At 37.6% G+C, this 14,853-nt stretch overlaps 1 protein-coding gene and 1 long non-coding RNA gene across 20 annotated transcripts in view; one reads left to right on the forward strand and one right to left on the reverse strand.

Annotated features, from left to right (window-relative positions):
* LOC144582152 (uncharacterized) overlaps positions 1-6,269 on the forward strand; it is a 104,872-nt gene extending 98,603 nt beyond the window's left edge. The window contains exon 2 of the long non-coding RNA XR_013534247.1: positions 6,150-6,269. This is a non-coding gene — a long non-coding RNA (uncharacterized LOC144582152). The remainder of the gene's footprint in view (positions 1-6,149) is intronic.
* The window catches only part of SUPT3H (SPT3 homolog, SAGA and STAGA complex component), a 554,097-nt gene that overhangs the window by 108,014 nt on the left and 431,230 nt on the right, over positions 1-14,853 (reverse strand). For 14 of the 19 annotated variants that reach the window (XR_013534241.1, XM_054254054.2, XM_054254049.2 and 11 more), the window contains one exon: positions 5,280-5,396. The exons of the other annotated variants lie outside the window; for them this stretch is intronic. Coding sequence is in view for 13 of the 14 variants with exons in the window: in XM_054254054.2 (XP_054110029.1) it covers positions 5,292-5,396 (105 nt within the window). In the remaining variant the exon portion in view is untranslated. The remainder of the gene's footprint in view (positions 1-5,279; positions 5,397-14,853) is intronic. 19 annotated transcript variants of the gene reach the window in all.

Genomic DNA, 14,853 nt, shown 5'->3' on the forward strand with positions numbered 1-14,853 from the left:
CAGTCATCAAATCATACTGTATTTTCTTGTTATGCAATTATATAAGACATTGGAGAAAACTCCAAGACCTCAGAACCATTCCATTAAAAAAAAATATTACAACCATTTGTCACATACGCAAATTATAATTCCATAACATACTTGCTTATCCAATTTTAAAGAAGTAAGTATCTCAGAACTGGCATCTTATGATCCTTTGAGGCCTTTTGTTAGCTTGAAGTAAAAATGATCTCATTCTAAAGACTATAATCCTTCTTGAGGTACAGTGCTAGTCAGCTTCCAGATAATCTCTGATAATTCTTGCCTGCGGGTATTCATGCCCTTATATATAGTTCCCTCCCATACTGACTGTAACAGTGGTGAAAGGAACAGTATGTGACCTTTAGTGTTAGGTCACAGAAGGCACTGTGGTCCACACCTTGGTCTCCTTTGGAACCAACCAAAGGAGAACAAACCAGCTGCCATCCAATGAGAACACTTCAGCCCTCCCATGGCAAACTGAGGCCCCCAGCCAACTGCCAGCATGACTCTGTCAGCTATGTAACAAATCAGTGAACAGCTGGCTGACATCTGACTGTAACCTCACAGGAAATTCCAAGCCAGAATTGCTCAGCCAAGCTACTCCCAAATTCCTGGCCCACAGAAATCACCATATAATAAGTGATTACTGTTCTAACATTAAGTTCTAGGGTTATTGTTATAACAGATACAATACAATAGAAACCAGGCCTCCAAGCCAGCCCCTGCAACTGAGGTGCCTGCACTCTTACACTGCCATAGGCCTGGCCGCTTGGTGTGCCTGTGCCCACACAGACTGCAAAGCCTAACACCCGGGCACTGCATGACAGGAGAAGCTGGCTCATGCCTTCAATGCGCAGTGGCAGTCGCTGCTTCAATAGGGTCTTCTTCCTGTGCTACCTATGTGAGCTGCTGCATGACTACCCAGACGTGGCCAAGGTGGTGGGCTGTCAGTGGTCATTTATATCAGAGGCAACTGACAAGTTTTTTAATCAAGAGAATTTGGTTGGTGCCCGCACAGTTCTACGAAATAAGAAGACTTGAAAACTCTGCCCCCCTCCCTGATTTGTAAAAATTTTGTTTGGACAGTGCAATAGAAGGGGTGAAAAGATGGCTGTGATCACCTTATTAACTGCTGATGGATTCCCAGCTTTTACCAGGTAAAGAGCTGGCTTTTCTTACCTAGAAGATTCACACTTTTTAGAAAATATTTTGTCTACTGAAAAAAAGACTGACAAAGTCATGAAGGCAAGAAATGTCACTGAGTAGTGATGTACAATTGCAATCTTTATAATATCCATGTGACTATTCAAAGTAGAAACACATTTATCTTAAGAACTATGTAGTCAGTAAGAGCCACTTGTAGGGTGTTGCCTGTTTGTAAGTCGGTATATTTGTAGTCCTGATGAATAATGAGGGTTGACTAAACCTGCTTGAAACTTTAACTTTGTGCCTATAAAAGTTATAATGCGGCTGGGCATGGTGGCTCATACCTGTAATCCCAGTGCTTTGGGAGTCCAAGGCAGGCAGATCACCTCAGGTCAGGAGTTCAAGACCAGTTTGGCCAACATGGTAAAACCCCGTCTCTACTAAAAATACAAAATTTAGCAAGGTGTGGTGGAAGGTGCCTGTAATCCCAGCTACTCGGGAGGCAGAGGTAGGAGAATCGCTCGAACCTGGGAGGTAGAGGTTGCAGTGAGCCGATACTGCACCACTGCACTCCAGCCTGGGCAACAGAGCGAGACTCCATTTCAAAAAAAAAAGTTACAATGTAGTGTTTCTTATTTCAATTGTATTTTAAAGCTCTCTGATTTTATCCTTCAGACCTTATAGTATACCCCAAATATAAAATTTATAATAAAGTATTAATGATGATGTTACCAAAACAAGGAAAAAATTTCACAAGGGTTCCCACTCTGTATTGTTTTATTATCTCAAAAGTTTAAATAAGATGTTCTACTGCCACTGTTTTCTTACTCTCAAGTGTTTCCTGATGGAGGCTGACTCATGAATTTCATAGACGTTCTGCTGGAATGTAAGGGTATCTGATTAGACGGTGGAATGTAGACTGAGACAACCTTCAAGTGATGTTGTCATCGTTTTCTTGCTATGTCATTACCTGAATGATTAAGGTTAAAAATTTTTTAAAAATCAAATGGCACTAGTTATGTTTCTCAAATTAGAAAACTATTTTAGTTATTTTAAAGAAATATAAAGCCATAACAAAAACCATTATGTTTTTGACTTCTGAGTGTTAATGAATGCAAAAAGATTAGAGAGTAGTATTTACTTAATGATGTTTACTTTCAGTATATTTAATATGAATACTTTTTCACCTCCTTTAAAGAGGAATGTTTATTGTTTAAAAATGGGAAATGATGATTAAGCCACCAAATCTATTTCACCATATTTGACTGTATTATGTATTGTGCAATGGATTTCATGTTTCATGTAATGTCTCAGTTTTCTTACCTATAAAATAAAAGCAGTGGCCAGGCATGGTGGTTCATGCCTGTAATACCAACACTTTGGGAGTGAGGCAAGGGGATCACCTGAGGTCAGGAGTTTGGGATCAGGCTGGCCAACATGGTGAGACCCTGTCTCTACTAAAAATACAAAAAATTAGCTGGGCATGGTGGTGCGTGCCTGTGATCCCAGCTACTCACGAGGCTGAGGCAGGAGAATTGCCTGAACCCAGGAGGTGGAGGTTGCGGTGAGCCAAGACCGCGCCATTGCACTCCAGCCTGGGTAACAAGAGCGAAACTCCCATCACACACACACAAAAAAAGAAGTGAATACAGCTACCAACCTTAAGAGCACGTAACAGCTTACCATGATTCTCTTAACAATTAATAAACTGTTATAATTCTATCAGTTATTACAGATTACTAGTACTAATGATCACAGTTGTCCAAAAGGCTAACAGTGAAATTATTATACTCTGATTTGGATGTGGTTGTTACAGGCATTATAGTTTTGGAAGGTGGTACTTTTCAAGGTGAAAATATTTTTCATGGTGAAACCCTGTATATGATCAAGTTGATCATGTACACAACATGGCTGTCTCCATTTTGTGAGATGCTAACTTCACAGGCATGCAAAATTCCTAATTTGCTAAAAATATTAGCAATGAATGTTTATCTATATTTCCCTCAATGTAAAGTTAAAGAAAAAGAAAAACAAAACTTGCTTACTTTCTGAAGATAAGTGTTGATGTTGTGGCTCTGACTATGGTGAAGTAAGGAACTGTGAAGGACCAAACAACCAGGAGAACTTGAAAGAGCAGCAAGAAATAAATCTCTCTGCTGAAATTCATTTCATTAACTTTCCCAAGGAAGAAATTTTAACAACTCCCCATGTGTCCAAAGAACTTAATTTCAACCAGTGCAAAAATGTAGCAAGATTTTTAGAAATACCGTTTTTAAAAGCTAGACACTGGGCACTGAATCTCAATTCTAAACAGAAAAGACATACTACACATGAATTCATGGAACTTGCCTGAGTGCCAAAAATTTGCTATTTCACCCTGGTTCTATGGGGAAAGTATTTAAGAGAACTGCCAACTATGCAATCTAGCTTCCTAAATTAGACCCATTCCATGTGTAAAGGAAAGTCACCTTTATACTCCAGAAAGTTCTTACTGCAGGCCAACTTCATGCCCAGCACTATGCAAAGAACTGTGTGAAGGTAGGTATATATAATTCTTGATATATCAGACATCCAGGCCACTAAAATATCTGAGTGCAAAGTAAATTAAAAAAAAAAACACACTGAAATGTTTGGTTTGTAGAAGTACCCACTGGCTCAGCCTTACTCTGAGCTAATATTTTCTTTAAAATTTTAATAAATAGGTGACACTTGAAAATTGGTTTAGAAAATTCCCAGTTATAGCTAGGATAATATTAAATAATAAACTTTCATCTATCTCTTCGGCAAGGTACTTTTATGATTTCATGTGTCCTTTCAGAGAATTCTATACATGTAGCTATAAAAATAAATTTTTAATTACCACCTTAACATAAATAAAACGATTTATCTTTCTGCTGCTCTATACCTAAGGGGTGTGTGTATGGTTATTAACATATTTTGGCAATTTTTTTCTATATCATATGCTAAACTTGCTATCCATATTTGGGTATACTTCTGATCTTTCTAGGTTGCTCAATAATCTATTTATATATTAACATCAAACTCTGAATTACTGTAGCTTTGTAATGTTTTGATATTGGGCCTAGTTAATTAATAAGCCCTTCCCCAATTACACTTTTGGAGAATTTTCCTGGCTCTTCTTGTATATTTCATTTTCTATATGAAATTTTGGATCACCTATTTAGTCCCTTCCCTAACCTCTAATTTTGGTTTTTAAAAACTGGGATCAGAAGTGCTATAGCTTTAAGCTCACACTTATCCTATAACATACAAACTAAGATTAAGCTTAACCATGTGCCATACTAATATATAAAAATTATCTTGACTTTTGTAGTTATCGAGAATTTTCCTCCATATGAAAACTGTTCATTTTTATTATCTCCTTTTTTTCAACTACCATGGTACCATGCAGGGGCCTATCTTACAACTCTCACATTACCCCTACACCTTGGACCCTCAGGCTGGCAAGGTGTCACTGAAACCTGACCTTCCATGTTTCCCAACCATTCCCATTAGCTCCAGATCCTTACATGACATGCCTTCCTTCTCAGTTTCTAATCTTCTCCCAAGATTTCTCTATGGTATATCTTGCTGGTGGAGAAAATTGTTTACTATACTTCCTCTCATTTATATTTCAGAATAACCATTGTTCTAATTTTCCAATTAAATGATAAAATTAAAACTTTTTCATACAATGTACATCCTGTCACTTACTTCATAGGATTTAAGTAACTTTTCCAGAAATAACAACAAATAAACACCCAAATGCGAAGCCAGTCACTGAAATGGTTTTCTCTGAATAATGTGCCTTTATCTATAATGACCAGAAAATATTCTCTAAATAAATTAAGATTGTGAATCTTCTTTGTAAGTAGGCAAATATTTTCATTTCCTTTTTCTAACTTCTCTTTGATTTAGAAAACTTATTTTCTTTCAAATAAAAAAAAAAAAATGGACCAGGCATGGTGGCTCCCATTTGTAACCCCAGCATTTTAAGAGGCCAAGGAAGGTGGATCATTTGAGGTCAGGAGTTCAAGACCAGCCTGGCCAACATGGTGAAACCTTACTTCCACTAAAAAATACAAAAATTAGCCAGGTGTTGTGTCGGGCACCTGTAATCCCAGCTACTTGAGAGGCTTGGCAGGAGAACTGTTTGAATCCGGGAGGCAGATGTCGCAGTGAGCCAAGATCATGTCACCGCACTCCAGCCTGGGCAACAGAGCAAGAATCTGTCTCAAGAAAAAAAAAAAAAGTTAGCTTCTTTTATAAGTGAAATCACCAAACTTAGATATAATTGTTTTTGATGAGTTTTTTAAAAAAGCTTTTGCTAACATTATTATCCCTATAAAGTAACTATTGATAGCATAATCCAAAATTGATTTCATTTTCCTCCAAAAACTCTTTGAGAATCTTCTGTTGTTTTCTTTTTAGTGCATCTTGTTTCTTTTCAGAATTAAATTTAATTACTTTAGCTTTTCAGTCAGCATTCCAACCATATGTTTGACAGTGGTTGCAATGTCAAGTTTGGTATATATTTCTTTAAGATGTTTTTTTCTTTGAGCAGATCCAGAAAATATCATAAATAACTTCCAAGTTGTTCCAAAGAGAGTCACTGTTATTGGCAAAAGTCCTAGCAATACATTCAAAAGACTATGCATTACTTACAGCATAAAAAACACTTTTGGAATTTATGCCAAAATTCTGGCATGTATTCCTTTTCTTTTGTCATCTGTATTAGTAACATTATGATGGTCTTGCCCTTCAGATGATTTTGAATTTTAAAAATAAAACTGAAATTTTTAATTTTTTGAAAATTTAATGGAATCTTTTAATTTTTATTTTAAAGAAGCTATTCACAATTCTAATGTCTACTACCCATATAGTTGTCAATATAAGGAATGACTATTACATTTCATGTGCTTTACATCTAGACCTAAATATGTACAAGTGTAAGGGTAAAATGGATTGTTACTGTTTTTCAGCTAACATGCAACTGCTGTGGATACTGTGTTAATTTGTGAGCGCATTTGAAACCTGGAATTAGAACATGAAGAGAAGCAAGAAAAAGGATGCTCAGCACCATGGGGAAACAATGCTTCCTTATGCCGGAATCTACTGCATTCATACCCAGAGAGAGGCTCTGATGAGTTAATTTGCCCTCCCTCTTAAATAAAAGCTCTGCAGCTCAAACCTTCCCCTTGTCTTTACTTAAGCAGTGTCTGTCTAAGAAGTCATGGCAGTGCAATCCACAGAACTTCAAGGCATTCAGCAGCAGTTTTCTTTGGAGGAGGGGGGTGATAAATATATAGAGCAAAATTTGCCATTTTAACAACTTTTAAATGTACAAGTCCGTGGCATAAATTACATTAACAATATTGGCTGGGCGCAGTGGAATCCCAGCACTTTGGGAGGCCGAGGTGGATGGATCACCTGAGGTCAGGAGTTTGAGACCAGCCTGGCCAACATGGTGAAACCCTGTCTCTACTAAAAATACAAAAATTAGCCAGGCGTGGTGGCAGGCACCTCTAATCCCAGCTACTCAGGAGGCTGAGGCAGGAGAACTGTTTGAACCTGGGAGGTAGAGGTTGCAGTGAGCTGAGATCATGCCACTGCACTCCAGCCTGGGCAACAAGAGCGAGATGCTGTCTCAAAAACAAAAATGAAACAAAACAAAACCAACAATATTGTACAAGCATCATCACTAAATACTTTTCATCATCCCAAACAGAAGCTCTGCCCATTAAGCAATAACTTTCCCCACTGCTGTGACTTCTAATCTACTTTCTGTCTGTATGAATTTGCCTATTCTAGTAAGTGGGATCATATAGTATTTGTTCATTTGTATCTGGCTTATTTCACTTGGCATAATATTTTCAAGGTTTATTCATGTTGTAGCATGTATCAGATCCTCATTCCTTTTTGTGGCTGAATAATATTCCACTGTATGTATATACTGTATTTTGTATTCCCATTCATCATCAGTTGCCTCTTGATTCAAGACACAGTGTAAGAGATGTGGAGAAGTGGAACCTCAACAGTGTTTGTGATAGGAGATACCCTCTATACTGTGGGTCCTGGGGCAGGAGTCCTTCTGCCTGGTCTAAGAGCAGTAGTGCTGCCCCACAAGACTCACTGGTAGAGATGCTTGCTTATTCCAGCTTTTAGGATTCCTAAAGCACCTAGAACCAATAACTTAGTTTAACACTTAACTACAGAATGAGTTACTGTCACCCTTCTCACAATTAAATGTAAATTCCCTTTTTGTTCTCAGCTGTTGGTAGTTGATATAGAAGGAAATGAACACTGGTGCTGAATGTGCCAGTTACCGTGCTAGGTGAGGAGGCACCACAGATATTGTTTCTTCCCCTTCTCTCTTCTGCAGTGTCTAATGTTGCACTGACAATACACAGGAATTGAGAATTATTGCTGATTCACTGATTTGAAAATGCCTTCTTCCCCAAAAATGTGTGAGATACTCAACTCTCATTCTTCCTTGTTCATCAGAAAAAACTGATTTCCCTGGCCAGTAACAAGAGGCAAACCAAAGCTTATGGCCTCAGAGAACTGCGTTTCCTGATTGTAGATGGGAGAGGGGATTTCTTCTCCCTTTCTTCCCAAGTCTCATCTCTATCTGCATAATTGAGTGGAATCATCCTTCCAGTTGACAGTCTACATTAGGACACATTTCTTTGTACTATTTTTTCTTTGCTACAATGCTGAGAATTCATCTCTTTTTCCCAAGGAAAGTAGAATCACAGCATTCCTGTTTATCTGCTTTTATTTGGTATCATTAAAAAAATATATAAATTCTCCTCCAGGCAGGAAACATGTGAAGCCCCATCTTCAACTTGCAGGTGTCTAGCTTTTTTATTTATCCACAAAATATTATATTTTGGGAAGTTCTTAAGAGGATGAGAGAAAAGCTCCTCACTAAGAAGGCAGACAACTACAGTCTACATGGGGATCTGATGTATTTCATGGCTGCATGTGAATTTGTTATCCAAGAAGAGAACATATCTTCCAAATTTGAAAACAAGATGTCTAGACTCTTTTCCTAATTGATGACCACACATAAAAATGTTTCATAAAAACGTGTCTGAAACTGTACAGAAGCATACCACTAAAAAAAGCACTTTTGTCAGAAAAATTAGGTTGAAGAGAACACACATTCATCTAACAAACAGGTATGTCTTAATGTCCAATTATTCTGCTACTTGGGGTTCTTCAAACCTTGTTTTCCAAGTGGTTATTTCTGGTATCTAAATTTTTTTTAGACAAAAGCTTCCTGAATGGATAGTGATGATTCCGCGCCACCCCTACCACATAGTTTCATGTGTAACCTGTGATTTTCATAACAATTGCTTATCTAATATCAACTTGAGTCCTCATTAAGTATTTTCCATTTAATAGCTCATAAAATAGCCACATGAGTAAAATCTGCCTTCATCAAGTACCATGACAAAGAATAATATTCTACTATAATAGCATTTTATCCAGAGCCTAATGGTTGGGCATTGCTCCTTTGAATACTTTTTAAAAAAATTGCTGTCAAGAACAATTAGGTAGACAGAATGTACTTCTGTGATAAAAGTAACCATGATGACTGTTTTATACGTATTACCTAGTCACCTAAAAGCCACTTTGCAAAATGATTAGAGTTTTATCAGTGAAGTTAAAAGATAATCCTCAGAGGCTTAAAATTGGCAGCAAAATTCTTTCTTGTTGGTTACATGAAACTTTGTTCCACAGTGCTGAAAATGAGGTGCTCAGTGCAAAGGTCAATCAATTAAACAGGCATTTATTAGCTCCAATTATAGTTCCAGCATGATGGTAGGAGCTCAGCTTCATACTTTTCCCAGTATGCTTAGGATACTTCAATACGTTTGGTATATAACTACCTGCTGAGCATATTATTTTAAAACAGATACTACTCATGAGGTAGCTTGGGCATTATTTTGCCGTGGATTCCTGAGGAATCAATGATTAATCCTGGATAGGAATAATAAAGCAATCTTACGATTTCTTTTTGCTGCCCTGCAGTTATCCATATACTAATTAATCATAGGTAATGAAGTGTCCATTCATATAAGGCACATCAAGTTTGAGAGGACTGAAACTGGTTACAGAGATAAAAATTGGACTGTATCTTTGAGGCGGCTACTGTCTCTTCAGGCCATCATTCTGTATACATGTCCATCCATTCATCCATCTTTTATGTTGAGCTACGAATAAACAAAAAGTATTATCCTTTGCTGAGAGAGGAACCAAGATGATTAAGATCCCTTGGTCTACCTGAGGATGCAGGTCCTCACCAGGTGTGGATCAGATCAGGATATATAATGTATCTTGGAGCAAGTGGGTCAAAGCTTAGGACTAGATTCAGAAGGAGAACAAAGTCAAGGAAAGAGATGGGATCTGGACTCTTACTACCATACCCTGTATCACCAGGAACTCCTTGGACCCGTACCTGTCTAAACTTGAACATCCATTTCTTTCTCTTCACCTTACCTCTAAAACATGTATGAGTGCTAAGAAGCTGCCTCTGGATAAAAGACAGTGGCAAAATTCTCCCAATCCAGTGCATGACAAATACTGCTACCAAAATTTAGAAGGGCCTCAGAGAGTTTGTTCATATAACATTACACTATTTTTCTTTCCACTGGGGAGAAAGAAACACTTTCAACTGAGGCTTGAAGAAAAATATATAACTATCAGATGCTGAGATAACCTGAACCATATACAGTTTCCAGAAATTGCTTAAGATAAATTCTGTATACGTTCTCATCTATCTTGAATAACTTACAGTTCTGCTGAAACAGACTAAGAGAATAAACCAAAGATCATACTAGTTACCATAAACCAAAAATAAAATTCTAAGGCCTCCCCCAACCCCCAACCATCTGAACAGACTTTCTCCTTGGCCAGTGCACTCTAAAATGTAACCTGAAAGACTAGTTGAGGCCATAACGGGAAGTGGGAGCTGGACGTTCCACATTATACATGAAGATCATGTATGAACATCAACACAGACCTTCAGTCTGATAAGAAACATTTATAGTCTATTCTCTCTGAAATCTGCTACCTGAAGGCTTCATCCACATAACATTTTTGGTTTCCACAACTTCTCATAACCCAGACATTGATTTCTATTGATAATAACTCAACCAACTGCCAATCAGAAAAATTTTAAATCTACCTATAACCTGGAAGCTCCTGACTCTTCCCCGCTTCAAGGTGTCCCACCTTTCTGGACCAGACCAATGGATATCTTAAATATATTTGACTGATGTCTCATGTCTCCCTAAAATGCACAAAACCAAGCTGCACCCCAACCACGCTAGGCACGTGTCCTCAGGATCTCCCAAGGGCTGTGTCATGGGCCATTGTTACTCATATTTGGCTCAAAATAAATCTTCTCAAATATTTTACAGTTTGACTCTTTTCATCAACATTATCAACTTAAAGCATTATTGCCAAACAATTCTGTTGAATTTACAATCTCTCATCTAGAGGTCTGAAATGTTAATTTTTCCCAGGTGTACAAAAGCATATTTTGAGAGATGACAGTGACTCTATACTAGTAGAAGTTTAGGAATCAGTAAAAGCAGGAGTAGGAAGTGTTTCTGGGTAAGGATACTTTCCTGATGCTCAGGCTGGAAACTTATCATTAAAGCCAATTCATCATGCACTGTATCTTTCATTTTTTTCTCTTTCAATCTAAAGCTTCCAACGTCGCTAAGCTCTCATTCCTGTAAATGATTTTGGTAGTTACTTTTTGGAACCCACAATTTCTGTAGATCTTCACCTTTTTATCATACCCTTTCTAGCTCTTAGTCTCATTCCCCATATGTGGTCAGTAATGTGATAGACACTGGGAAGTAAAATGGTCCTCAGCATGGGTCTGTTGGTCCACACAAGGGCAAACATGCAGGGCAGGAAGGGAGTCCAGCATTTGTGGATCTCTGAAAGGTTTTGGTATAAAGAACGTATTATTATTATTAAGTGACAATGGAAACAGAAACATTAGGGCATTTTTTGAAGGCTATAAAGAAAGCCAATTATAGGTCTAGGTCTCTGTCTCAGACTCATATGTCAGGCTGGGTGTCCTTTTGTGATTCTCTGAAGGGCACTATTGGCAAGCTAGCATTATGATCTACATTTAAATTCTTATAGGATAGCAATGACTTTAAAACACTGCATTTCTTTGAGTATGTTCTATATGTTAAGCACAGTGCTGGAAGCTTTCAAGTATTATTACGGACACTTACTAAAAATTCCTAATTTGGGGGCTGGGTACAGAGACTCATGTCTGTAATCCCAGTACTTTGGGAGGCTGAGAGGTGGGTAGATCGCTTGAGTTCAGGAGTTCAGCCTGCGTAACATGGTGAGACCTTGTCTCCACACACACATAAAAAATAAATAAATAAAAATAAGCTAGTTGAGCATGACAGTGTATGTCTGTAGTCCAAGCTACTTGGGGGAGTGAGGTGGGAGGATTCTTGGAGCCCGGGTTCCTCCAGCCTGGATAACAGAGTAACACCCTGTCTCAAAAAAAACAAACAAAAAAAATTGCTAATTTTAACAAATCATAAAACTGGCTCAGGCAAGCTGTCTGACTCAAAAGCCCTTGAGAAAGCACCAAAGATAGTAGAATGTTAAGTAGTCACTTACATAAAACAGTATTTGTGAAATTTTTGGTTCATTTAAGATAATCATTTCAAATGAGACTGACTATATTTGAGACTATATACACATACAAATACATGTTTACACACATACAATATATGTACAATGTACATGTATTCTATCTAAAAGATCATATAGGTGAATATATATATATATATATGTTTTTTAAAGTAAAACTGACATATTAATGGAAACACAGTGCTTACATCTCTGGTACTGATTTTCTATTAGCAGCAGTCCTGCACATGCTGCTTCTCTGAACAGCATGTCAGTGCCATGACTGTCTAAACATGCAAATATGACTGACACACTCTTGAGACAGTGTTCACCTTTGTAGAGCACAGGGAGTGCCACATAAATTTTTAAGAGTATAAATGAAGCCTCATGAGTCTTTTAGAATAAATACCTCAGGCTAGGTGGGACCACAGCCAAGCAGCCTAGAAGTTTCTATCATTGCTTGCAATAGTTTGTGAACTATGATATTGAGAGCTGTGTAATCCAAGTATTTTAAATACTTCCACACCATTTCAAGTACAATCATGGAAATTTAAAAATACTCCTCTATCATCCTATATTACAGAAAAAAAACCCAGTTCTTTGCAAAGCTTGCTTAAGTGAGATATTTGAGTACTTAAAACCCACTTTAAAATTTACATCCGTAATACCATGCTCTATTAGCACAATACTGGCTTCCTCATTAGCAAATTCACTGGTGGTAATATAGTGATACAGCTAGTAACCTGCGACATTAAGTTAAATGGTATCTTCAATGACCCAAATGTATCTCTAGAAAATTAGTTCAAAATGATGCATCATCTTGTCAAAAGCTCTTGGGAGTTAACTTTTTAAGATCTCTCTTTAGAAATATGACACCCCTTGAAACCACTCCCACAAATAGCCAACATTTTAAGTAACTGCCCAAGCCACCTGCTTTTCTCCAGAACATCATGAAACTAACAAGGTAGTAAAGTTTTGGAAAGTCTGCAAAATCCCTATCTTTCTGACAAAGTTTACATATTTTGTTTCAGTAACTTTATTTCCCCTTTTCTGAGAGTCAAAAAGCCCCCACATCAGATTCAGTTTAAGGCACAGACTTATTTGCAAAGGAAGGACTTGTAAGTAGATGCCAAACAACACTTCTTTATCACTTTAGTCTTGGCACAGTGTTTCAGATGGTATTCATTTGGAATAAAGAGATCGATGATATAACTTGTCCAATCCTCCTCTATAAGTGGCTTTACTGGAAGTGGGTAAGGGCATAAAAATATAAATTCATCTGACTGTAGGCAACCAAAAACATACCAGCTCATCTTGGAGTAATTTAACCAATAAGATGATTTAGAGGACAGTTCAGTGGCACCATTTTTGGAAGGCAAAAGCTTAGCAGAAGGAACATAAATCAAAGGTGACTGGCAGGTAAAGGATATATGCTGCAATCAGCCAAACCATGTGCACACTGGCACAAATTCAATAAGATCATTTATAAAATTTTTAAGGCAGAAGTACACAAAAGGGGGTCTGGTGCTAACTAAATCCACAGATAGCTTACATGCCACTGAAATAAACACTTCCAGATGCGGGTGTACAAAAACCTTTCACAGAAAGAAATATTTTCTTTCATAAATCTGAAGGAGGGACACTTAGCAGGGAAGGGCAAAAAAGTCTGAAATTGAGCCTGAACTTCTTACAGACTGGAAGTGCTTGCAGTGGTAGAATGACTGTATGGGTAATTATCAACTATATAGCGAGTCTCCATTTAGAATCATCACTACAATCAGTAAGACTGGATTTCTGTTAAATAGTAGAAGTGCTAACTCGTCATTTCATAAATCCTATAAAATCTTGTGTGTACGTTAGTGCCGCTCTCATTACTTTCCTTATGGTTTCTTTTTGATGGGGCATGGAACAGCAATGATAGAGATAATGGGTTCACACAGAGATAAAAGCTGCTAATCGAAGTTTAGGAAAATAATGGTTTGGATCTTACACATAGCTACTGCGGCATGGCTTTAATGATGAAAAAATTCAAAACCTGGTTAGATTAGTCATCTTTTAAGAATGCATGACCAAATTCATTAATGGCTTAGAATGTCAATTTGTTGATCTAAACAGCATAATATGTGGGACTTTCTGGTCTTATATATATAAATACTCCCAGAAGTACAAACAGAAAGCTACAATTTTTTTTTTTAGGTTTAGTTGATTTCTGCTTTAAGCTACTCCCATCTTCAACCAGGAAATCCCCCTGAAATTAGTCTCCCCGGTGAATCTTTAAATTTAATGCAAGTTCTTTGTTAAGTATCTGAGCACTGAATTTGGTCTTGAGAACATTTCTAATTGTCTGTTCTATGCTTTCAGCCAGATTATAAACTTGCTATTTTTTGTTCTTCTCTCACTCAGGGTCTTTTCCTACTTATTCTATATGCCAAATATATCTTGAATATATTTTGTCTTCTCTGGTCTCAATGCGATTGCCTCAGAAGAGGCTCTTTTACCTTCTTGCTTGCAATATTGCAGTGACCATCTAAGTTGTTTCTTTGCCTATTATATCTCCTCACACCAGTCTCTTCTCAAGACAATAACTTCTTTTTCTTTTTTTTTTTGAGACGGAGTCTTGTTCTGTCACCCAGGCGGGAGTGCAGTGTTGCAATCTTGGCTCAGTACAGCCTCCGCTTCCAGGGTTCAAGTGATTCTCCTGCCTCAGCCTCCAGAGTAGCTGGGACTACAGTTATGTGCCACCACACCAGGATAATTTTTTGTATTTTTAGCAGAGACAGGGTTTCACGGTATTAGCCAGATGGTCTCGATCTCCTGACCTCGTGATCTGCCCACCTCAGCCTCCCAAAGTGCTGGGATTACAGGCGTGAGCCACTGTGCCCGGCCCACAATCACTTACTTTTCTACAATAGAGTTGTTCATATAAATACTTGGCTTTAAAAATCTGAAATAGCTCCTTGATGACTCTATCAGTTGTTTAAAATGAAATTTTCCACTTGGTAC

The sequence above is a fragment of the Callithrix jacchus genome, chromosome 4, assembly GCF_049354715.1.
Source record: "Callithrix jacchus isolate 240 chromosome 4, calJac240_pri, whole genome shotgun sequence".
Lineage (NCBI taxonomy): Eukaryota > Metazoa > Chordata > Mammalia > Primates > Cebidae > Callithrix > Callithrix jacchus.